The sequence below is a fragment of the Rhinolophus ferrumequinum genome, chromosome 22, assembly GCF_004115265.2.
Source record: "Rhinolophus ferrumequinum isolate MPI-CBG mRhiFer1 chromosome 22, mRhiFer1_v1.p, whole genome shotgun sequence".
In the NCBI taxonomy this organism is placed as follows: domain Eukaryota; kingdom Metazoa; phylum Chordata; class Mammalia; order Chiroptera; family Rhinolophidae; genus Rhinolophus; species Rhinolophus ferrumequinum.
The window spans coordinates 42,208,935-42,232,465 of NC_046305.1; the positions used below are offsets into that span (position 1 = coordinate 42,208,935).

The following is a 23,531-nucleotide window of genomic DNA, read 5'->3' on the forward strand; positions in this document are numbered from 1 at the left end:
GGGAGGCATCGTTAGTCAATACCACAGCCAGGTGGCAATCTGGATGGGGCGGGCACGGGGATTGCCAAGTGGTCGTAGGGCCATGGGCCCTCACCCATCTATTTAGACTCAGCCCTCTGCTCAGGGAGGAAGCCCGCCCCCACCCACCAAGCAAGGGGCAGCAGCATGGGGTGTGGACCACAGCAATGGGTACCTTGACAGTGGTGAATGGCAGCACATGAATAACAGATGAAATAGCCATAATTGGTGTAATTGCACATGCGTTTCATTTCCATTCATAATGATTGGACACTTAAACCCAGCCATCCCTCTGCCGTGTGCCGCTGTCATCATTCTAGCCGGGATCTCAGCAGCTGTCTGGACCAGCCGCTGCCACATTCTGATCCGAATGGGTACAGTTTATTTTCCTTTAGAGCTCAGTGTCCCAGGAAATGTCAGCTCTTGGGGAAGGGAGGGGTGGTTATTCTGGGCAGACCACCCTGTTTCCTGCCATGGAGCATGTTGTCTTCCTTCAGGCACTTTTCACTGTCTGGGCGGTTGGCTGGGACATCCTAAAGTGAGAGGCCAGAAAGAGGGGCTGGGACTTGGGGCTTGAGGAGGGGGTTCCTAGCTGGAGCTTAATAGGCTCAGCTGGCAGTAAGAGGTCCAGGGCCATTCCCTCCAACCCCCTGCCTTGGGGCATATCCCTTAATGCAATGGACCTCAAAATTTAATGTGCGTCAGAATTACCTGGAAAGTTTATTAAAACGGATTGCTGGGCCCTCCCTCAGTATTTCTCATTCAGTAGGTTGAGGTGGGGCCCAAGAATCTCCATTTCTAACTAGTTTGCTAGTCCAGGACCTCACTTTGAGGAACACTCCCTTCAAGTGTAGTTACTCCAAGCTTGGTCTGTGGACAAGCAAGCAGCTGACCTGAGAGCTTGTTCAAAATGCAGAATCCCAGGTCCTGCCATCGACCTCCTGAATCACAATGGCATTTTAACAAGATTCCCCAATGATTTATACACCCATGACAGTTTGAGAAGGCTTAAAGCACGACTGGGTTAGAGATGGGCAGAGCGAGGCAGGAAGCAGGGCTGGACAGCCATTGCTAAGTTGCAGCCTCTGACTTCTGTGCACCGTGAGGAAGATTGGGAAGTATTGCCTTAGAGCACCTAAGGAGATGGATAAAGACCCTGTGAGGAGGGAATTGCAGCCGCTGACTGGGTACTTTAATTGTACCTGTCACCAATGGACTGCCTCAGGTCCCCACCCTCTGCAAGCAGAGGTCCCTGTCCCCGCTGGGCCCACCCCTCCCTGTCTGATGGCTGCCCCCACTGTCCACCCCACCCACAGGTGGTAGCCTTCGCCTCTCTCTTCTTCATCCTGGTGTCCATCACCACCTTCTGCCTGGAGACGCACGAGGCCTTCAACATCGATCGCAACGTGACGGAGATCCACCGAGTGGGGAACACCACCAGTGTGCGCTTCCGGCGCGAGGTGGAGACGGAGCCCATCCTCACCTACATCGAGGGCGTCTGTGTGCTGTGGTTCACACTGGAGTTCCTGGTGCGCATCGTGTGCTGCCCAGACACGCTGGACTTCGTCAAGAACCTGCTCAACATCATCGACTTCGTGGCCATCCTGCCCTTCTACCTGGAGGTCGGGCTGAGTGGCCTGTCGTCCAAGGCGGCCCGCGACGTGCTGGGCTTCCTGCGGGTGGTCCGCTTCGTGCGTATCCTGCGTATCTTCAAGCTCACGCGCCACTTCGTGGGGCTGCGCGTGCTGGGCCACACCCTGCGCGCCAGCACCAACGAGTTCCTGCTGCTCATCATCTTCCTGGCCCTGGGCGTGCTCATCTTTGCCACCATGATCTACTACGCCGAGCGCATTGGCGCCAGGCCCTCCGACCCGCGGGGCAACGACCACACAGACTTCAAGAACATCCCCATCGGCTTCTGGTGGGCCGTGGTCACCATGACGACGCTGGGCTACGGGGACATGTACCCCAAGACGTGGTCAGGCATGCTGGTGGGGGCGCTGTGTGCGCTGGCCGGCGTGCTCACCATCGCCATGCCCGTGCCTGTCATCGTCAACAACTTCGGCATGTACTACTCCCTGGCCATGGCCAAGCAGAAGCTGCCCAGGAAACGAAAGAAGCACGTGCCTCGGCCGCCCCAGCTCGAGTCGCCCATTTACTGCAAGTCCGAGGAGACATCCCCCCGGGACAGCACCTACAGTGATACCAGCCCCGCTGCCCAGGAAGAGGCCATGGTGGAGAGGAAACGGGCAGGTGAGGCTGGCGGTTGGGCACTGGGGGTTATGCTTTACTGCTCTGGACGGCCCTAAGTGAAACGGGGGCCTTTATGGGGACAAAGTATTCTTTTGGTTGTCTGATAGCTTCCTGAAGGGCAGGGCCTGTGGAGCGAGCATCCCCCCGAACTTAGGCTACGAGTGGCAGGACATGGGGCTGTAGATTAGAAGCCTGGGTTTCTAATCCCATCCGGGCTACTCTGCTGTGTGTCCCGAGGCCAGTCACTTACCCTCTGTCGGCATAGAGTCCTCACCTGTAAATTGGAGTGATATTAATATTCTACGCCCCAGACTTTGATGAGGCCCAAACATTTGATATGAAAGTCCTGTGACAAGTTAAAACCACTTTACAAATATCAGGCACTGTCATTAGATGCAGAACAGGGCAGCTGTTCTTCCAAGGTGCATCAACACATGAATCATTACTTTCCAAACGTTCTAGTCTGTTGTCTCTTGGCCTAATAAATGTGATAACATCACGGCAGCGGGAGGCTGCCTTCTGTTCGGCACTCTAGTTTGAGGCCTGGGCTCGGGGTTTAATACGGAATGGAAGGGAACCAAGAGGCGGTGGCCCAGACAGTGCTGGGAAACGGAGGGGTGGCAGCAACTCTTGTCTGTGTCCTGGAAGGGAGGGCCTGAGGGTCGGAACCTTGTTCTTCAAGGATGGGAAAGACCACCCCAGGAAAGCTTGCCCACACCTGAGCCAGGAGACGGGAAAGGAAGTTAGCTTAACCCTCGGGAATGTGGATTTAGGTGGGAACCTAACTATTGGGTATGGGATGGGCTCCTGAGGGAAGTATAGGATTCCTAGTATCGGGGTGCTGTTGGGTGCCAGAACATTGGGAAGCTGGGGGTAGCCAGGACACTAAGGTAGCAGCTCCTGGCTAGGCTCTGGGGCAAAATGGGACTTGTCCTCCAGGGGAGGTACCTGACTTGAGACATTCATCTGTGTCCTGTTGGTGGGTGCCCATCACACATGCTGGAGCTAGTCATTGCCTGGGGTCGTTCAGGGGCCTGGGTCTGCCAAAGACCTTGACAAAACAGTGCCCAGCAGGCTCCCCTCCTCTGCCCTACCGAAGTGGTACTCGCTTCCCCAATCCCTAGATATAAATCTCCCAGCTAGTGCCCCAGGGAATTTCAGCTGCACCCCGAGGACCATTCAGGGCTCAGAGGGAAACCTAACATCAAATGTGTGGGTCCCTAGGCTGGCTTCTCAGTGCACACTTAACCTATGGCCCTGTAAGCCATGCCTTAGCCTGCGTGGCCAACTCTCACTGCTTGCCTACGGTAAGGGCATTACTGGCCAATGCCAAGGCCACTGCCTTCAGACCAAGTGAGCTCCCCACCCCCCACTTCCAAGGGCCCAGCTTCACCTGGGGTGCTCTCTGCTGGAGCAAGGGCTTGGGACCGACAGCCCACAGCAGTGGGAGCTTCTTCCCCCAGGCCCCTCTCAGACACAGGTGAGCTCCAGGAGCAGAGGGCTCTAAATACTTTGGGTGCTTGACTCCAGCTTGGATGCCTGGTGAACGTGAATAACTGCCTTCAGGTGGTCCATTCAGACAGCCGTGGAAGCCACTCTCCTGGTGTAACCCTAGCAGTGCCACCCCTCACCCAAATAAGCCAGGCATTCTCTGAGGCAGTGGACTCATCGAGTGTCAGCCTGGGCTCGACCCAAGGAAGAAGCAGAGTCGGCCGCCTTCCTGAGGCTGATCTCACAGGGCAGCCTGCAGCAGACTTGGGGAGTCCCTGCTTCAGGGCATTTGTGGCCCCATCTCCCAGGAAAGACTAGGCCAAGGCCTGGAGAGGGAAGCCAGCATCCTGCCTCCAGGCCCAGACCTCCCTGGCTCAGGCGACACTCCCCCTCCTCGGAGAAGTGACACGGTAGGTCTGGGATCTGAGAGACCCCAGGCCTCCTTGTGAGGAGGGCCCGGCCAGCCCTCACGCAGCCTCCCTTCTGTCTGCCCTCTTTAGATTCCAAGCAGAATGGCGATGCCAACGCGGTGCTCTCAGATGAGGAGGAGGGAGCTGCCCTGACCCAGCCCCTGGCCTCCACCCCGAACCCTGAGGAGCGCAGGGCCCTGCGACGCTCAGGCACTCGAGACAGAAACAAGAAGGCAGCTGCCTGCTTCCTGCTCAGCACTGGGGACTATGCCTGCGCTGACGGTAGTATCCGGAAAGGTATGGCTCCCCAGGCTGGGCAGGTGGGGAGCCCCCACGGAGCTGAGTCGCCCCACTATCCCCCACAAAGCTTGAGGTCACCTCCCCTGAGGCCGTGGCCACCATCTCCTCTGCCTTGGATGTGCCCCCCCTTTTAGGATGGGTACCCTGATCTCCCAGTCCTTGGATGTTTTTTAAAAGACCTGCAAACATCCCGAAAGGGTACACGGAAATCCCCCCACCGCACCCCCACCACCCAGGTGCCACAGGGAAGATAAGTGCTGAGGGTGAGGGGACACAGGACCAGGGACCCTGCCCCTCCCTTCCATTGTGTCACCTTCTCGTCCCCTGGTTTCTCCTGACCTTCAGGCCTGGCTCCCCAGGGCCACTGCCTGCCTTTCCCTCAGCCTCCCTTAAACACAGCTGAGGCTTCTCCAAGTAAGTAGCCCCAGGAGATGCCAAAACATTGAGGAGTCAGGATAAAAATGGGGTGCTGGTGTGAAGTCTGCAGAGAACCTGGCACGGGACCACCTCCTGCATCCTCCTGGTGGTCCTAGAGTCCAGGAGGGGCTGACCCAGCTCTGCCAAACCCTGGGATGTGACTTGAGTAGAGCCAGAGGGTGACCAGGGGGTGGGTGGGCAGGGAGAGCGAGTCCCTGCTGAGGTGTGTTCTGAAGGATTTGGAGGGTGTAACCCATTGCCTTCTGTCAGGGAAGGCTGCAGTCCCAGCAGCAGCAGGCCCCAAGCCCACGCATGCCCGGGCAGAAGTGGGCGGTGGAGTGAGGCTTCCTGGCCTGAAAGGGAGGCAGGAATGATCAAGGATGGCTGGGAACCAGGGACCTCCAGACCACATGCTCCTTTGCCCAGTTCCTGATCGCGTTTTGTCTTTCTTTCCCTGTCCTGTGACCTAACCTCCCTAAACACCTTGCCTAGTCCCACGATTAATCCTGACTACTCCCCAAACAAAGCTCTGCCTTGGTTCTAAGGCCACTTCTTCACCAGCCCTTTTTCAGCCCAGTACCCTGTTCTACTTCCCACTGTTCCCAAACCCCAGACCAAGACTGGGTTGAGTGAGTCAAGGGCAATGGCTACTGCAGGAATAGCCTGTGGTACCTCTGTCCCCACAAAGGTAGCTTCTGGCCTCCCCAGCCCATGCAGCCTCCAGAGCCACCTACCCAGGCCCTCTCCCTGGCCCGCTCAGCACCACTGTTTCCATGGGATCCCCAGGGCGCCCTGACTCTAATCAGACCCCAGGAAGTGTGTGTCAGCTTTGCTGGGCATCTGTCCTGTTTGGTGACAGAAGCAGGAGCTATGTATGATCTGGCAGCTGGAAGGTGATGGCCCAGAGGCCCCAGCTAGCGGGCTGCGGATGGATGGGCTCAGACCGCTACACCCTTTCCTGTCCCTCTGGTTCACTCGTGGCCTCTGCATGTCCCTGTCCTCCGGCTTGGGAAGTATCTACCTCTTCTGCTCCCCACCCCAAACATGCAGTGGCTCCCACTGTGTCCTAGTCTGACCCAGAGGCCTGCTCTGGCTGGAGCAGGCTAAGTGGACGGCCCAGAATGTGAGGCGGAGGGGACCCCAGCCCTGCTTTCTTCCCAGCATGGTGAGGGGCTCAGTGGAAGAAGCTGTGAGGGAGCTCATCAGAGGAGGAAGCATGGCATACGGGGAGCAGGTGACCACTGGGGACGGGGTCGCACGTGTGTGTGCATGGGGCCTGCGTCCCACCACTGTATCTCTCTGGGTGCCTGTGGGGTCCGGCTGCTCTATTTTCAAGATGCCTCCACACTGCTTCTTGGCAACAAGCATGTAGCTCAGCCAATTAGAGTGACCTTCGAGAGGGAACAGGTGGGTTGCCGGGAAACAGGCTCTGCTCAGCTAGCATGACAGTTAGCGTCGCCAAACTCCCAGTGTGCACTCGGCAACTTTTTCCCGTGCCAGACCGTGCTACACTTCTCTCCACTTGGGCTGCATTTAGGACCACGAGTGAGTGGGCCCAGGTTTCCTCCAGCCACTGGCTGGACCCCATCGTTAGGCTGTAGCTGCTCAGGCATCAGAGAACTCCTTGGGAAGAAGGTGGCAAGTGTTAATTGGGGCTTCTTAGGGCCAAGAAAGGAGGCTGCAGGGAGTTGGGGGAGAACTTGCCTGGGGTTAGGGAAAGCACAAAAGTCAGCTGGCTGTGGGGCCCTGGAGTCCATCCTCAGGACCCCAGGTGACCCAGAGACCATGGAGCCTTTCCCAGGTGGGCCTGACCCCTCTACCCAGCCCAGGGCCGCCTGTTCTACAGGGTTCCCGGGAGCATGGATGCCATGGAACCACTCAGGCGAGCAGCAAGCCCCTCTGACCCCTGTGCCTTTTCTTCACCAAGGCTGTGCAAAGTCCCGGAGTCTAAACAACATAGCCGGAGCTGCTGGAATCAGTCTGGGGCTCTCTCCACTGGCATCGCGGTACAGCTCGCCCTACCCTCCGAGAAAACTCCTGCTCTCCCCCCCTTTCCACCCCCTCACCAGCCCACCCCCCAGACACTCAGCCCCGTAGCTGAACCCTCGGTTCTCTTGCCTCTGGGCACACAAGCACGCACACGCAGGACCAGGCACACTCATGCTCGCCAGCCCTCATTCCTCCCGGAGTCTGAGGGAGCCGGGCAGGATGCAGGCGAATTCAGGCCCCTGGACCTCTCCGCAGCACCCAGCTCTCCAAAATGCTCAGGTCTGGGGCCTGAGAGCAGGGGGAGATGACTCTCAGGGCTCCCCCGTCCTGAGCCGAAGGTGCTGGCATTCTCACGACCCTCTGGGCCCTGCCTCCCCCTCAAGGTCCCTTCTTAGTCACAGCAAATGCATTTCCATTTCTCGTGGCCTTCAACCAGTGACCAAACAGCCTGCAACCGAATGTCTGTCTGTCTGTCTGTCCATCCCACACCCAGACCAGCAAGGAAAATAAGGCTGTCCTGTGGGGCATCTCTGCTGGTGTCCAGGGGGCTTGTCTCCTCAGGGGAGCTGTGCCGCCCTGCGAGAAGAGGCCTGATGTTCTCCAGCTCTGGCCTGGGGCGCAAGTGGGGGGTTCCATAAAGTCTGAGCCCCAGGATTGTCTTCCTGGGTGCAGGGATGTCCTCTCTAGGGTGACACCCTGCAGCTGAGCCCAGCAGCCCATCTGCGCCCCGAGCCTCAGCACCTCTCGCCACGCTGCTTCCTCTGCTTCCACGACAGTTCTGCTTCCCTCTCCAGTTTTTCTTCCCTCTCCGGCTCTCTCACACTCGCAGCCCAGCCTCTGAGTCACCTGCCGCTCCCACCCAGCCTCTGCGCTCTGTATTGCTGCCAGAGCCGGAGACTCATCTAATTTCTATAATTAAGTGTATTCATTTACCTAACGAGCCTGGGAGCACAACAGGTTTGTGAGTCATTGTGTGAGTAGGGGTGCCCTCTGGGCAGGGGCAGCTGAGGGGAAGTGTGGGGACAGAGCCATCCTGCCCTCACCGACTCTTGCACAGGCACCCTGCCACTCTCAGGGAGGGCCAAGCCACAAGTGGCCCCTCCCCCAGCAGTGCACAGCACGAGGCACTCCAGGCCCTTCTCAGTCCTGGGACCTGGGGACGCCTCAGCCAAGTCATTTCCTGTTTCACCTGATGGGAATGAGACCTGACAGCAGAGCCGTGCGCCTAGCAATTTTTAGAGTCAGATTATGCAATTTTGTAGAGGGAATGACTAAGTAAGGGCCATGTCTGCTCCTTCCAGGGTGGGCAAAGAGAGGTACACAAGACAGCATTCGGGAGGAGACCGAGAAATCAGGGGGCCACCCCAGAAAGGGAACTGGGCAGCAAGGTCAGATCACTGCAGGGGTGCTGAGAGAATCCCCATTTCAGGGCTTTCTTTCTGGAAGGTAGTCCCTTCCAGAAAGGTCTGTTCCAGGTGGGTGCTGGGATAGCCCAGCCCTCCTGTGGTCTCTAGGGCCTGCGTCCCACTTTCTCTCAGAATGAAGTATTCCCCTAAGAATCGAGAAGATACAGGGGTGTCCATGTGACCTCCCTTCAGAAGGGGCTTTAAGGGACAGGAACAGGAATGGCCTGTGGAGCAGGATGGAGACGCCAAGCACCCTCTCCCTCACGACCAAGTGTGAGCCCAGCTGCTCCTTCGTGAGGACAGATTCAGTTCTGCCTCGGCAGGGCTTCCTGGCACCAGAGTCCTGGCTCTGACTGGGACCCGATGAGCTAGGTGTCCAGTTTAGCACGGGCACCACAGCTATTTTCTCCTCTGACTTGTCTTTCTGGTTCATGGAACTGAGGCGGTTATTTCTGTGGCAGCCCTCAAGTTGTCAGGAGCCCAAGTTTCCACGGCACCCACCGCCTCCTTCCCTCTCTTCTCTCCCACAGGGATGGGCACCCCTGTGGTGGGCACAGATGTCCCTAGGCGACCTGATGCAGGAGTATCAGGCTGGAGCCCCTAGGGCCTTGGGAGAAGGGCTGCCACATGTCCCTCCCTCCCGGCTCTCTGGCTGCTACAGGACCTAGCTAATGGGAGAGCTGAGTAGGCTGCCTGCCCTGCTACCTCTCAGGACCTGGGCCTTCCCAGTGCCCTAAGAAAGGGCAGAGCAAGTCCTGGAGCTTACAAAGACCCACCATACACCGAGGTCTGCCTAGGGAGGAGGCTGCCTGAACGGGCTTCAGGCTCACCAGGCCTTGGGCCTCCCTCCTCGGGGAAGGCTACCCGATCCCATCTGAGAGCACAGTTTGCTTTCCCTTGGATCTTGACTTGGACCTATATCCGTTACTTTGGCTTCTGGAAGCCTTTTCTCTCTAGCTGGGGCCCAGCCTCTCCTGGCAGAGCAATAAAGCAGCCCAGTAGGAGTTATTAACCTTACCTTCCAGTTGGTAGCAGGGCCACTGACAACCCCAGAGGCCACTTCTCAGCCCCCCAGGGCTTCTGAGAAGAGTGGCTGTGAGCTGGAACCAGAGGAGAAGGTGCCTCTTCAGCCTAGAACCTGGGCTGCAGGAGAGTTGGAGGGGAGGCTGCATACCAGCCTGAGGGCTGGTGCTGCACTTTCACAGAGCTTCCTGAGAGAGGAGGGCCTCTTCTGCCCGGGCCAGAGAGTATCACCCTCCAAAATGTCTGACTCCCTGCCTGCCCAACCTGTGCCTGCACTGGGAAGGTAGGGGAAGTTCCCTTCCCAGGCCCTTGGCATCCCAGGCTGAGGTGGGATTCCCAGGAGCCCTCATGGATGGGTTGGGTTTTTCAATATGATGATATTTTCTAGCCTTCTCTCCTGAGATAGGCACATTCGTCCTCCCTGACCTTCACCTTCAGCATTCACCCGGCAGCCCCTGGGACTCTGTTCCTGCCAGATTGAGGAAGGGGGCCTGGGGACACCATGGAAGTGCACTCAGCAGCCATCTTCAGCCCTCTGCAACAGGGGAAGAGCCCCAGCTGGTGGTGGCAGGTGGAGCTATGCTGGGGGGAGCCCAACCTGGACAGGCAGCAGCTTGGGTGACAGCCTGAGTGTTACAGGCCAACCAGGTCAACCACTGCCTCCATGCCAGGCTGCAGAACCCTCTCTGCAACTGGAGCTTTGAAGATTGAGGACTAGTGGTTCCTGCAGCTCGTTACCTGAGCAAATAGGCAGATGAGCTGTAACATCACCTTGTGAGTCTCCTTGTCCCAGAGCTGGGTCAGCAGAGGGATAGGGAAGGGGCTCACCCCATACCCTGACCCACCCGTGCTCCTCCTGGCTTCTTAGCCCTGGGTCCCCACGCCTTCCACCTCTGCTCCTGGCCTACTCTCTAGCCCACCACCTGTGGGTTGGCAGCTGTCTTCCTTCTAACATCTCATTCTTTTTTTCTCCCTTTCTTTTGCTGAACTCCTTACCCCGCCAGAAGGCAATGTTGAGCCGAAAGCGTGCGTCCCAGTGTCTCACACCTGTGCTCTTTAAACACAGAGACCTGCCAAGACGCCCTCTCGTCCAACTATGCCCAGGCTGAAGTCCTCACTCTCTCTTAAAGCGGCACCAACGTGAGAGAGACAGGCAGACAGACAGAAATCCAGAGGCTTAGGGAAACTCTGGAACCCAGGCAAGAATCACTGGGAAAGACTCAGCTATCCTTGTGTGCACAAGACTGATGGAAAACCTCCTGTGTGACCCTCGGGGCCCGGAGCCATCTGGGTCTGATGTTTTGTTCTGTTGTAAATTGAAGAGATATATATGCACATATAGTATCTATATTCATACATACTATACTCTTGTGTGTAGTGCACGTGCTATTGGTGGTCTGTCTTCTTTGTTAGGCTATGTCTCCCCAAGCCCTTGCCCCTCCCCCAAGTCCGCATTCCCTTCCCTTTGCTAATTCCTTGTTTCTGCTGAACATGTGTGTGAAAAGTCCCAGGAAAAGTGCACTTGGGAACTGCCGAACTGGGTGGTCCCAGGCCAGACTCTCCCTGTTGGGGGTGTTACTCCTGTGGCCCAGCGGCCTGTGGAAGGCCAGGTTGCCCCCCAGGGTCATTGCTTCACTAGCTCCACCCCACCCCAGATTGGGGTTCTACCTCCTACCCCACGCCCTAGTTGTGGGGGGACTTCCAGGGGCTTCTCTGCAGCTTCTTCCACTCCTCCCCACACCTTACCTGTGTCCTTTACTGAGGGGGTGTTTGTCTTTTGTTTTGTTTTTTCTGTCTCCTTCGTCTGTTTGTTTTCAAAGATGCTGCGGGCAGACAGGCAGGGAAGGGGTCTGTCTGCCCATCTGGCTCAGGGGTCTGAGAAGGGGAAGCCTCGGGCGAGCGGAGACCAGTTGCAATACTGTACTTCCTGGCTGGTGGCCAGAGGATGTGTGCAATAGCAGAGGCCAGGTGATCCCTTTGACCTTGGCCTCTGCCCCTCCCTCGGCCCTCCCTCCCCACTTCCGACCTGCCCTGCCCCTCCCTGATGTTGGTCAGTCCTTTTGTAAAGCTGTCCCCTTGTGTGTGTCTGAGGCAAGCCCAGGCTGGGGCCTTGTTGCCCTGTCTGCATGCCTTCGACTGTCATGCTGTGCTCGACCCCCAATAAAGACGTCTGGAGCATCCCGCTGCTCCTGCTGTGTGAGTGATGGCTTCCGCCTCTCCTTTCTGGCTCTGTGTCTGTGGGGACTTCCCTGGGCTTCCATCCCAACACCTGAGAAATGCAACATCCTCCTATCATAGCCCTGCCCCCACCAGGAATCATCCGTGCAGCCCAACTCTCACACTTCGAGCTAGACACCAATGCTCAGAAGAAAAGATTTGCCGAAGGTCCCATAAAGAGGACTAACCTGGGACCCCTGACTCCCAGGCAGGTTCTGATGTCCAGTGCTGCTATCGGACCCCCTGGCCATCACATGGAAGAAAAGACTGTGGTTTGTTTTAAGGAAGTTCCCTGTATTCCTATTTGTTTGTGCGGGGGGCCTCCCCTCCTCCTGAAATCGCACCATTTCTATGTGGGCCAGGGCCCTGGGGATGCCCAAGTCATTTCGATGACTGGATGGCTGACGAACTGAGACCAACAGGGACTGGTGGCACAACTGGGACCACTTCGGGCTGGGGAATGAATGCCTCCAGGGCCCAGAGAGGATGGGTTAGTGGGAAGTGATGGTCAGGTGTGGTCCCTCACTGTCGTTGCTTCCCCCCCGCCCCCAACACACACACACTCACAGAGGGGCACACGCAGGGCTGGATTCACGGGCACGGAGCCTGGGCAATTGCTCAAAAGGGCCCCACGCTTGACTTAATGCTCAGCTGTCACCGTCTTGAAAGGACTAATAATTATTGAAGAAGGGGCCCTGAGTTTTCATTTTGCACTGGGCCCTGTGAATTACGTAGCCAGGTCTGGGCGCATGTTTGCTCTCTTCACTCTTGTCTTACCCCAGGCATAATAGAGTCATAGGGGCCTCCGTTTGAAGTCTTGACCTGCCACTTACTAGCTGGGTCATTTGGCACAACTCACGGAACCTCAGTCTCCCTGTCTGTAGAATGGGGATAAAGGTGGCCCCTATTTCAGAGACAGGAAGTGTAAAGACCTGGCAGTGACCTATAACATACAGCAGGTGCACCATAAGTGTTAGTTCCGGCCTCACCCTTTTCCAATAGCTCTCAGGCTTTCCCCCCACAAATTTCTGAGGTCTCCATGTCCAGCCACACTAAGAGGAGAAGCGCACCCTAGGGAGCAGGGGGTGAGGACAGCAGGGCCGAGGGGAGAAGATGCAAGGAGAAGCCTGTTCCTGAAGCGTAAGGGAAAATTGGGCTTGGAGCCTGGGTCCACAGAGGTAGGATGATGGCAGGCAGCCAGTTGTCAATTAAAGATAAAAATCTCCCCTCCGGCAGGAGGACAAATCGTCAGGGCTGCAGTCAGGGCTGCGGTCCCCCAGACGGGAGAAAGCCATTTGCAGCCAGGCTCGCCTCAGAGAAGCTTGGCCGGGCGATAATGGGATGGGATGCACTGCTGGCTCCGTAATGATATTACGCATCAGGGCCCACATCCAAAACGGCTGTGGGGTTGTTGTTGTTGTTGGTTTGTTTGTAGATCAGTATGGAGCCGTTTCATGATGAGGGGCCGAAAACCCATCAAGCAGCCGGGGATACCAAATGCCAGGGGGTCCTGAGGGGGCCCAAGGAGATGCAGCTGGGGTCCTGCTGATACACGCACACCCCTGGAAGGGAGAGGGCCGATGTGCAACAGGGCAGAGAGTTCAGTAAGGAGCAGGAGAGAGTCCCTCCTCCCACCTTCCAGAAACTGCAGGCAGTGCTGTCCAGGAGGGTCAGGCTCTGGCTTCCTCTGGTCCCCAAGCTGGAGGGGAGCCCAAGCTAAGAGCTGGTTAGAAGAGCAGGACACTGGTGATCGAGACTGACTTCAGGAGTAAGACTCAGGCTCGAGTCCTGGCTCCGTCACTTCCACTTGTGTGACCTTGGGCAAGTTACTGAAGCTCTGTGACCTGTTTCCTCCTGTGTAAAACGGGAGTGACGGTGCCGTCAGCCTCCTGGAGCTGCTGGGAGATTTCAGTGAGGCGGGACCTGTGGAGTTCTGAGCACCACTTACCACGTCATCATTGCTCACAAATATTGGGGGGTGGGGGGGACTTTGAAGCAATTCACCCCCAAAACATGACCACTTTGGTGTGATGGCTTCACTTTTCAAATATGTGTTGTGAATTCACCTCATTTCCGTAACGCCCTCCTCTCCTGGTGTAAGACTCGGCAGAGTGACAATACCAAAACAGCTAACATGTATTGAGTGCTGGGGGAATACCTCTAATGCTCCTAAAAACACATTCCAAGATTGGTGGTGTCGTCATCCTCGTTTCCCAGGAGAGAAAACTGCAGGGCAACAATGTCAGGTCACTGTTCCAAGGTCACACAGCCAATAAGTGGCAAAGCTGGGATGGGACCCAAGCTGTCTGGCGCTATGGGCCCAACACTTAGCGGCTATCTAACCAGAACGGGACTTCTAAGTCACAATGTTTTTATTTCCTTAATCTCGATTGATTCTCATAGCAAAAGTATAGTTTTCCTTTTTTATAGATAAGGAAACCAAGGCTTGAGGAAGTACGTGATCTGATCATGACCCCCCCCCATAAAAGGGAGAAGGATGTCTTCTCAGGCTTCATTAATTAATTACCCGGTTTCCCCGAAAATAAGACCTAGACGGATAATCAGCTCTAATGCGTCTTTTGGAACAAAAATTAATATAAGACCTGGTATTATATTATATATTACATTATATAATATAATATATTGATTATATTGATTATATTATATTATATTATATTATATTATATTATATTATATTATATTATATTATATTAGGCCTGGTCTTATAGTAAAATAAAACCAGGTCTTATATTAATTTTTGCTCCAAAAGATGCATTAGAGCTGATTGTCTGGCTAGGTCTTATTTTCGGAGAAACATGGTAGCAGGAGGTAGCACCCAGTTCACGGAGAGATTGGTTTCTTCCTTCTTCAATCCTGAGTTTTATTGTCTTCCACTCTGAAGAGGGTAACAGTGGGGACTGGTCTGGAAACCAAGTTACAGGAGGAGCCGCTCAGCCTGGACAAGACTCAGTGGAAATACCCACCTTCAGGTATTTGAAAGGCGTCTGAGGGAAGTGGGTTTAGATTATTCTCTGGTCCCAGAGAGCAAACCTGGGCCCAACAGGTGGAAATGTTAGGAAGGCAGATTGGGTTAAAGAACCTTACTTTCTGTTGTTTTCCTTGCCCTCACAAATTTAACACACGGTGTTGAAATCATCTCATACCCAATTAATAGGGCAGCTCCCATCATTCTCCCTCAATCCCACTCTCCTCCCAGGAGGTAACACTGTTGACATCTGGTTTTGGGTCCTGTCAGGCCTTTGAAAAAAGAGATGCTTTTTAACAAAACTGCCAAGTAGGAACAGGCTGCGCTGTGGGTAGAGACACTGGATGACCATGTGCCCGAGGTCTGTGGGAAGAGTTTCCGCTCAGTGTGGAAGGTAGAGTTAGAAGACCTCTTCCAATTCTAAGATGTTCTGACTCGCATGGGTTTGCCCCGCTAGTTAACGGTGGAGGCAGGCCCAGAACCCAGGACTTCTGAACAGGATTCCGGTAAGGTATTTCCCAGCATGATTTTCCTGAGTCCTTAACTCTAGGTGGAATTCCCTTGCTAAGACTCTTCCCGGCCAATCCTGGATGTACTCCAGAGTAGAGGCTGGCATTGGTGGTGCATCTAGTCCAGAGTGACCTGGTGGATACCCTGGGCCTGGCTTGACAACACGTACCCAGCATCCTCCCCTGCAGCCTTCCGGGGCCTGCCAGCATTATCTCAGTGAGCAACTGCCTTCCTTTCCCAGCTCCAGGCCCTTGTGTGTGTACTCTGCTACCCACACGGCAGGTAGTACGTGAGCTGGCCCTGTCACCTGGGCCTCTGGTAACCACACCCGTGCCCTGGACAGCAAATGTTGCTCCAGAGGCTAGCAAGGGCTGCTGGGGACTCCAGGACCTGCTCTCTCCTGGGCAACCTTAGTGGGCCTGACTACAGCATCAAGGTCTTAGGGGAGGGAACCAGGAGGAGGGCTGTGGCTCCAGGTCAGAGGAGTCAGGAGCCTCTGCTGTTGGTGCTGGAAGCCTCTCCTTTTTTCCCCACAGAGGTATGGGGCCAGCCCCCGGCCCTCTGCCATATTTGCCTGCTTCTACCGTGTTTTCCGAAAATAAGACCTAGCTGGACAATCAGATCTAATGGGTCTTTTGGAGCAAAACTTAATATAAGACCCGGTCTTATTTTACTATAAGACCAGATCTTATATAATATAACATAATAATAATATAATGTAATATAATATAAAATACCGAGTCTTATATTAATTTTTGTTCCAAAAGACGCATTAGAGCTGATTGTCAAGCTAGGTCTTATTTTTGGGGAAACAGGGTAGGGCTATTCCATAAGAGTCCCCGGGAACTGCTTTTGGCTGAGTTAGGGACCCTGCTTCCTAAATCAGCAACGCCTGGTGAGGCCTGGGGAGGCGAAGGAGGTGGTTGGGGGGGGGCGGGGGGGCCTTCCTTTCTCTTTCCTAAGTGACCTCATCCACTTCCATTGCCTTAAACACCTTCCAGGCACTGGTGACAGCCACGTTTATAGTTCCAGCCCCAAACTTTCCTCTCAATTTCATTCATTCATCAACAAACACATACTGAGCCTCTTGTCTAGTCCAGGCCCTGCTCTCCATGCTGAGCGGATGACGACCCAAATGGCTGCCCCCTTCCCCTTCCCGCTCTCCACATCCACTCACACCTACTGCTCGGCCCCTCGGGGCACCTCCACTGCTTCCCTGACGCTGGGCTTTGATTTCACTCCTCTGCCCCCTGGTCCTCCCCTCTCTGTGTGCTCATGCCCCCCAAGGCGGAGGAGCCAGAAACGGGCATCATCATGAACCCTGCCTTTTCATTCCTTAATTTACTTACTCACCATGTATTAAATCTTTATTAACTGACTGCAGTGTGTCCTGGGGAACCAGTAGTGCACCAGGACCAACAGGATCTCTGCCCTCATGGAGCTTACATTCTAATGGGAGAAATAGGCCAAAAGACCAGTGGATAAAAAGGACGTGTATCTCCCACCCACATTCCAACACATAATCAAGCTCTGTCATTCCTAGCTCTGAAAGGTATTTCGCATGCTCTCCGCCTCCCAGTCCTCACTCCTGTACCACAGTTGGGCTCCACTGACTCTCACCTGACCTTGCTGGGTCCCAGGTGCCCTTCTACCACCCAGTACCCACCTCGCAGCCAGCCGGAGAGAGCACTTCTTAGAACAGAAGCCATATCCAGTTACTCCTGCTGAAACCCTCGTTGGCCAGATTCCCTGCGTTTGGAATAAAACCCAAACTCCTTCAAAGTAAAGGGGGGCCCTCAAGGCCTGCTACATCAGGCCCCTTCTGGTCCCTGCAGAGCACTCCCTCCCGCCCCTCCCTCAGCTGCCTGAGCCTTTCTCTTGCATACTCTCACCTTCAGTGGTTTGCGTGTGCCGTTCCCTCATGCGGACCACTGAACCCCATCTCCCCCTGACTCCCCCTGACTTCTCACCCTTCAGGGCTTCTGGCTTTAAATATCAATTCCTTGGTGAGGGTCCCCCTGCACCCCTTTTTTGTCGTCACTGCCACTGGCTCATTTTCTTCATGGTACTTACCCCCCTTGTAACGGCATGTTTGTTTATTGCCTGCCTCCCTGTAAGGACCTGGCCTCGCATAGTGCTAGGGGCTCCATCAATCTTTTATGAATGAATGAAATGAATGGGCAGAGACGGCCCTGCTGAACTCCAGCCTCCCTTCTCCCTCTCAAGCTCTGGCTCCAGCTGGCTTCTTCTACCTCACTTCTAGGACATTCCTGGGACTCCTTGGGGAACAATGGGAAAGCTCTTCCCTTCACATTATGCATTTCCTGTCTAAGAAAAGCAGAATAATGAGAGAGAGGAGTTCCCGTAGCTTTCTCTTCCTTTGGAACTTGGCCGTTCTGCCTGGTACTTGGTGGTTTGGGTACTTATAAGATTCCTCCCTCCCCCATGGTGAGATCTCCAGCGGCCCTGATTCATCCTCACTCCCCTCAGGGCCCAGCGGCTCCAAGCATAGTAGGTGTTCAGGGAAATGTTTGAGGACATGAAGAAAGTGATAGAAAAGGAAGAGATGAGGGAGAGGGAGGGAAAATGAAGGGGGTGAGGAAGAGATACAGGGAAGGAGAGAAGCATGGGGCATGGAAAAGAGGAAAGGAAAACCTGGAGCCAGGACTTGCATAGCTCAGCATGGCCCTCAAGACAGACCCCCCACTCACCCCCACAGTCTTTCCTGAACTCAGAGCCTTCTGAGGCGGCCCAGGCCTGTGGGTGGGACTGTGGGACTCCTCCAGTGGCATCCTGACCTCTCAGAGTACAGACCCTGGGGCCACTGGAGTGTGATTGCCTCTGAGGGGACCCCCGCTGGGACCAGAGCTGGGATTCTTGAACCCATAGTACAACTCTATTCCTAGTGTCCTTAGAGACTCCCCCTTAGCATGTCCGCCGAATTCCTCTTATTTAGGCCCCAGGTCCAAGGACAATTACTTCAAATTCAATATCAGTGATCAAATGTTCAGAGCAAACAAACAAAGGGAAACAAACAAAAACACATTTTCCTCCATAGCCTCAGCCTTTGGCCCCAGCCTATCCATACTGCCCAGACTGGGCCAGCTGCCCCTTGGGAAGACCAAGGTAAGCCCGGGAGGCCCAGAGAAGCTGCTTCAGGACTAGCCGTAGCCATGGTGGCCCTCCCTGGGGTGGTGGCTCCCAAGTTGCTATGGAGAGCAGAGTTGTGCCACTGCCACCACTACCAGCTTGGAGAAGCTGCCCCGCGATCCTTAACACTTCCTAGGCCACTAGCTGGTCAGCCTGGTGGCCAGCCTGTGTCATCCTCTCTACGGACCAGGCGGCCACATGACCAAGTGATAGGAATCAGAACCAGCCCCTTCCCAATCCCTCAGCTGCATCCAGTCTCCTGCTGCAGGACTGCCTCCTCCCCTGAGGGCCAACTCTGTTTGTACTCCTGGCAAATCGATTAGACACCTCAGTTCTCTCAGGACCCCACTAGAGGTAGCAACCAGCTCCCAGGGGCCCTGAGGCTGGAATGGTGTGGGTAGGGGGGTAGGTAAGAAGGCTCCAGTGGGACCCCTCTCCCTCTGGGCCTCAGTGTGCTGGACTGTGACAAGCTGGACATCCCTGGACAGGGCTAGAAAATTGGTCTCTACTACTCTTCATCTCTCTTCTTGGGTTTTTCTCTCCCCTTGCCAGGGGCTCTCACTAACTACCATCTCCTTATTGTCCCTTAAACACACATACACATTTTCAGAGTCCCTCTGTCCTCTTCAACCTCTCCGTTTTCTAATCCATGCAGAGGGAAGTATCTAGTGTCAGTCCTCTGCACTCTAGTATAAATTAGGGCCCATGTAGGTTGTAGATTTTATTTTCCAAGACATGGGATTACGAGACCTTCTCTCAACTTACGGAATGCGAGTTTTGTTCTGTGTGACAGGAAGTCCTAGCACCAGAGAGCTCCAAGCAGGGTAGATAACGTTTTTGTTCTGAGGAGGAAAAAAGCAGGGGCCTCCTTGTATGAGTCAAACTAGAAGCCACTCTTCTATCTCCCACTCTATCCCTCACAGGCAGGGGTCTACAAGTAATTTTGGTTTGGGTCTGATTAACAAAAAAGAATATAGAGCACAAAAGAGAAATCAGAAGTGATATGCAATACGAGTTACCCCTAGACAGAAGATCCTCTCTCCTTTGTGTTCCCCTCCTACATTCCAGTATTGAATCTTCCGCGTAGCAAACCCTTATTCATTGCCCAAGGCCCACTTAACTGCCATGTCCTCTGAGAAGCCTTCCTGGACTCTTCCTTTATGCTGCCAGAGCACCTTGCATTGTAGTACTTATCACAGTGACAGCCTGTTACTTGTTTACTCATTTAATGAAGCTTCACTTATTAACACTTTTTCTTTAGCTCCTGCTCAGTGCTCAGAAACTCAACGATGAACGAATGAATGAAGGAAGGAATGAATGAGTAGAAAATGAATGAGTTAACTGCTCACCACTGATTTCGGTCGCTCACACCTGTCATCCCTGCCTGTGTCTGGGTCTCAGAATTTATCCAGAACAATCCCTGAGCTGCTGGACCTCTCCTTCTACCGCCCTGCCAGTGTGTGCCAGCCAAGTCTACCTCCCCTTCCCCCGCCATCAGTGCTTCCAACCACAAGCCCTCACCCCCCACAGCTCCCCTGGCTCTGACAAGCTGGGTCTTTCTTTCCTGGTGTTAATGGCTTGAGCCTGGCATTGGCGTCCACTTGGAACAGAGGGAAGCCTGCGGAGCTGCCTGCTCCCGAGGCTACCACCTGTGTGTGGGCGCACCCCTGCCCCACTTTCCCTCCTCTCTCCCCCAATCCCAGGGATCAGTAGCTGCCCCCAAGTCTTTTCCACACACACACACACACACACACACACGTGTGAGCCACTGGGTATGACTGCCAAGGAGACAGGTAAGAGAAAGCACCAGAGGGGAGAGAGCGTGGGGATCTCAGAAGAGTAGGAGAAAGAAGAGGAGGGGAGGTGGAGAGGAGGAGGGAGGATGAGGGAGAAAGGAACAGTGGAAAATAGACGAGTAGGAGGGGAAAACAGGCAGGAGCAGTGAGAGAAAAAGCGGGAATGGGAAGACGAGAGGGAAGGAGGGGCAAGGAGGAGGGACCAATCCCCACTGTGCATCCTAAAATGAACCGAACAGGCTGGAAATAGAAAAGCTGGGCGAACCCAAAACGCTCTGTTTGGGTGTCTGCAGAGCAAGCCCATGAATGAACAGAACTGGGGGAGCAACTCAAGGAAGGAATAGATCATTTCACCTCAGAGGTAGGTCAGAACAGGAGGCATTCATTTCAGCCCAGCCCAGATTAGTTGGGGTTCTGTATCTGAGGATGTTTTCTTTATGTAATCATTATTTTTAACAGGCTGGCTTGGTGGCTGGATTAGCCTGATGCCACCCCATTCTTGGCAGGTGGAAGGTTTGGGTTACTTTGAAACCAAGACCACGCAGGGTTTTTATTCTAACTGTGGATGCTGCTGACTTCAGGAGAAGAGATTTTAATCCACTTTCCAAATGGAGATTTAGGAATCTGAGCTGTGTGATGGAATACCACTTCCCTTATTAGAACAAAACCCAGTTCTGGGAAGGCTCAGGACTGGCATGGCAGGGGGCGGGGGGGTCTTGCTTTTCTCAGCCCTCCCCCCGCCAGAGCTCTACCATGCTTTTTGATAACCTCACTTGATACCAGCAAACTTCACCCAGGCCCCCTGAGGCTCTGCCACAGCTGGCCTCCTCCCCTGACAACCAGGGGCACCACCTTTGTGCTCCCTCACCTCCGGCAGCATAGCACTGTATCTTCCTCCGCTCTGCCAAACACTTTCTCTTTCCCCACGTAGGCCCCACGGAGACTCCTGGGTTGCAAAGAGAATTTGCGACTCTCAGGGCCCAGCCAAAATTGTATGTATGCGCGGGTGAATGTACATTTTCTAGAGACAGGAGTCAGAGCTTTCCTCAGATTCTCAGAAGATTTTGTGCCCACCGCCACCCCCACTCCAATAGGAATAACTATCGTCTAGACGTTCGAGGTTGGGCTATCATTGGCTGTGAAGATAGCTGGAGCCCTGTGGCCCCTGGCAGCTGCTTTTTAGCCCAAAGAGTCCTCCCCACTATGGGCTTTTTTGTTCCATCATGGGACTCGCTAGAGTTCAGGTCAGCTCTAACTTGGGAAGGAATGTGGAGGGAAACCAGGGGGCTGGAACACTAGCCTGCATCCCCCACTGGCTGTGCAGTTTTTGGCAACGTGTTTGTCTTGGCTGAACTGCAGTTCTTCATTTATAAAATTGGGGATAATACTGCCCATCTTAGCAGCTTCTCATAAGCTAAGTGTGCCCCACTTAGCTCAGTAACGGACATTTCATAAAGCTTCATTTTCTTCTTTCTTTCCTATTTCCCTTCTTTCCTGGAGGAACTTTAAGACCCTTTCCAAATTTGATAGATAGGCTCCACTAGGTACGTAGAGGACCTTTGAGGAAACCTAAAATGGGGACAGAAAGAGCACAAGCCACTCCACAGCCATTCCAGAAGGGGCTGGGTGAGAGCTGGTGGAGGATGGAAGAGGAAGATCTGAATAAGCAGAAGGTCTCAACTGTGGCAGAGAGGCGACTGTACCCATATCTGATATCTGGGACACAGCTAGATATCAGACTGGATTTTGGCTTTAACCAAGTATCTGACATTTTGTAGAGCTCATTTGTAAACATGAGGCTGGGGGCTGGCCGGCCGTTCCTCAAGTGCCAGCTCAGTTCCTCTGCTGCTCTGGGCTTCAGTTTTTATCAGAAGATGTTCACACGAAGCCCCAGCTGGTGATTGGTTCATGGCAAGAATCAAGGGGAACTCTTATCTCCAAGGAGATTAGATCAGAGTTTTCCTGTTTCAAATGGACCGTTAATCCTGCACATGGTGATTATATAACCCCAAGTAGAAACAGGACCTTAGAATTGTCTGCCTTCAATAACTGGCAGCTTAGAAACATATCAGCCAAAAGGAAGCTGATCTGAGACCCCTTTGGTCCCTGCCCCCATTGCACATGCGTGCACACATCACCAAGAGAGACGCTTGATTGAAGAGCCATCCTGAAACCTCTCCTTCCTCTCGGCCTTCCACAATGCCTCTCCCCTTCCTCTCGGCCTAAAGTAGCTTGTTCTGTGCTCTTCAGGTAGAACTACCTAGAAGTAAAGCAAGTCAGTTTCCTCCTCTCTGACAGTGACGAGGTGGGGGACCATGGAGGACATTTCAGAAAATCCAGGAGTTCTTGGTTCTTTGTACTACTGTGTTTCCCCGAAAATAAGACCTAACCGGAAAATAAGCCTTAGCATGATTTTTCAGGATGACACCCCCTGAACATAAGCCCTAATGCATCTTTTGGAGCAAAAATGAATATAAGACCCGGTCTTATTTTCGGGAAAACAGAGTATGTATTTGTGCTGTTTCAGCATTACCTGCCCTTGTTTGACCCACCTCTTGCAGGAGTGAGGGACCAGCATCTTCGGGAATGCCCTAAAGTATTCTGAGCTTCTCAGATGTAAAGGTCCAGCAAAATCACAGCAGGGTCTTTCCATGTTTCCCCAAAAATAAGACCCAGCCAGACAATCAGCTCTAATGCGTCTTCTGGAGCAAAAATTAATACGTATAAGACCCGATCTTATTTTACTATAAGATCCGGTCCTATATTAATTTTTGCTCCAAAAGATGCATTAGAGCTGATGGTCCGGCTAGGTCTTATTTTCGGGGAAAGAGGGTATCTCTATCCAGATGATAGGGATCAAATGGTCTAAACCTGTGTCCTTTCTTGCTTCACTTGGCCAGTAGCTGAGTTCATGCCAGGCCAAGACTTCTCTTACCCTGTACTAACCTGTCCCAAAGACTGCCAGGGCATCAGCTACTAAACCACCAACCCATCAATGTCATCTTGCAGCCTTGCTCAGATCTCAGAAGCCATCTTCACTTTGTCCTGACCTCAGAAGCCATCTTGCATCCTTTACCAATGGTTTCTTCACTCTGCATTTGGGCATCCCATCTGTAACTTGATGCCTAGAAAATATTTTTAGCTACCAACCATGACGCAACCTTCATCCCCATTCTCCACCAGGGTGACCAGAGGATAGGGAACTGGAAGACTCTTCCAGCCATAGGGCTAACGGCTCCTTGAAGGTCTTCTTAAAGACAAGTCTGGTCCCATCCCTCCTTTTCTGAAAATCCTTCTATGTCCTTCTTCGATAACGGTGAGATGTCTCCAGGCAGCTTCCCAAGATCCTTGGCCATCTGGTACCAGCCTGTCCGTGCCCCTCCCTCCCCACACCCAAGCAGGAGTGTTCTTTGAACTTATGCATTGTCCTGCTTTGGGTCACACTCTTCCTTTTCCTTTTCCCATCCTTTGCGAAGCCTTTTCTGATCCACCCCATCCCACTAGCAGAATTGTGTGCCGTCAGGACCCTTGATACATCTGTACAAAAGCATTTGTTGTAGTAGGT

General features: G+C 53.9%; 1 protein-coding gene across 4 annotated transcripts in view; it reads left to right on the top strand.

Annotated features, from left to right (window-relative positions):
* KCNC4 (potassium voltage-gated channel subfamily C member 4) overlaps positions 1-23,531 on the top strand; it is a 36,370-nt gene that overhangs the window by 10,826 nt on the left and 2,013 nt on the right. Inside the window, exons 2-4 of one of the 4 annotated variants that reach the window (XM_033092658.1) lie at positions 1,335-2,271; positions 4,263-4,469; positions 10,312-11,507. In XM_033092658.1, the coding sequence (XP_032948549.1) occupies positions 1,335-2,271; positions 4,263-4,469; positions 10,312-10,367 (1,200 nt within the window). In that variant the 3' untranslated portion in view covers positions 10,368-11,507. Of the gene's footprint in view, positions 1-1,334; positions 2,272-4,262; positions 4,470-6,816; positions 9,895-10,311; positions 11,508-23,531 lie in introns of those variants that run through there. The other 3 variants (XM_033092657.1, XM_033092656.1, XM_033092655.1) reach the window with 3 other exon arrangements.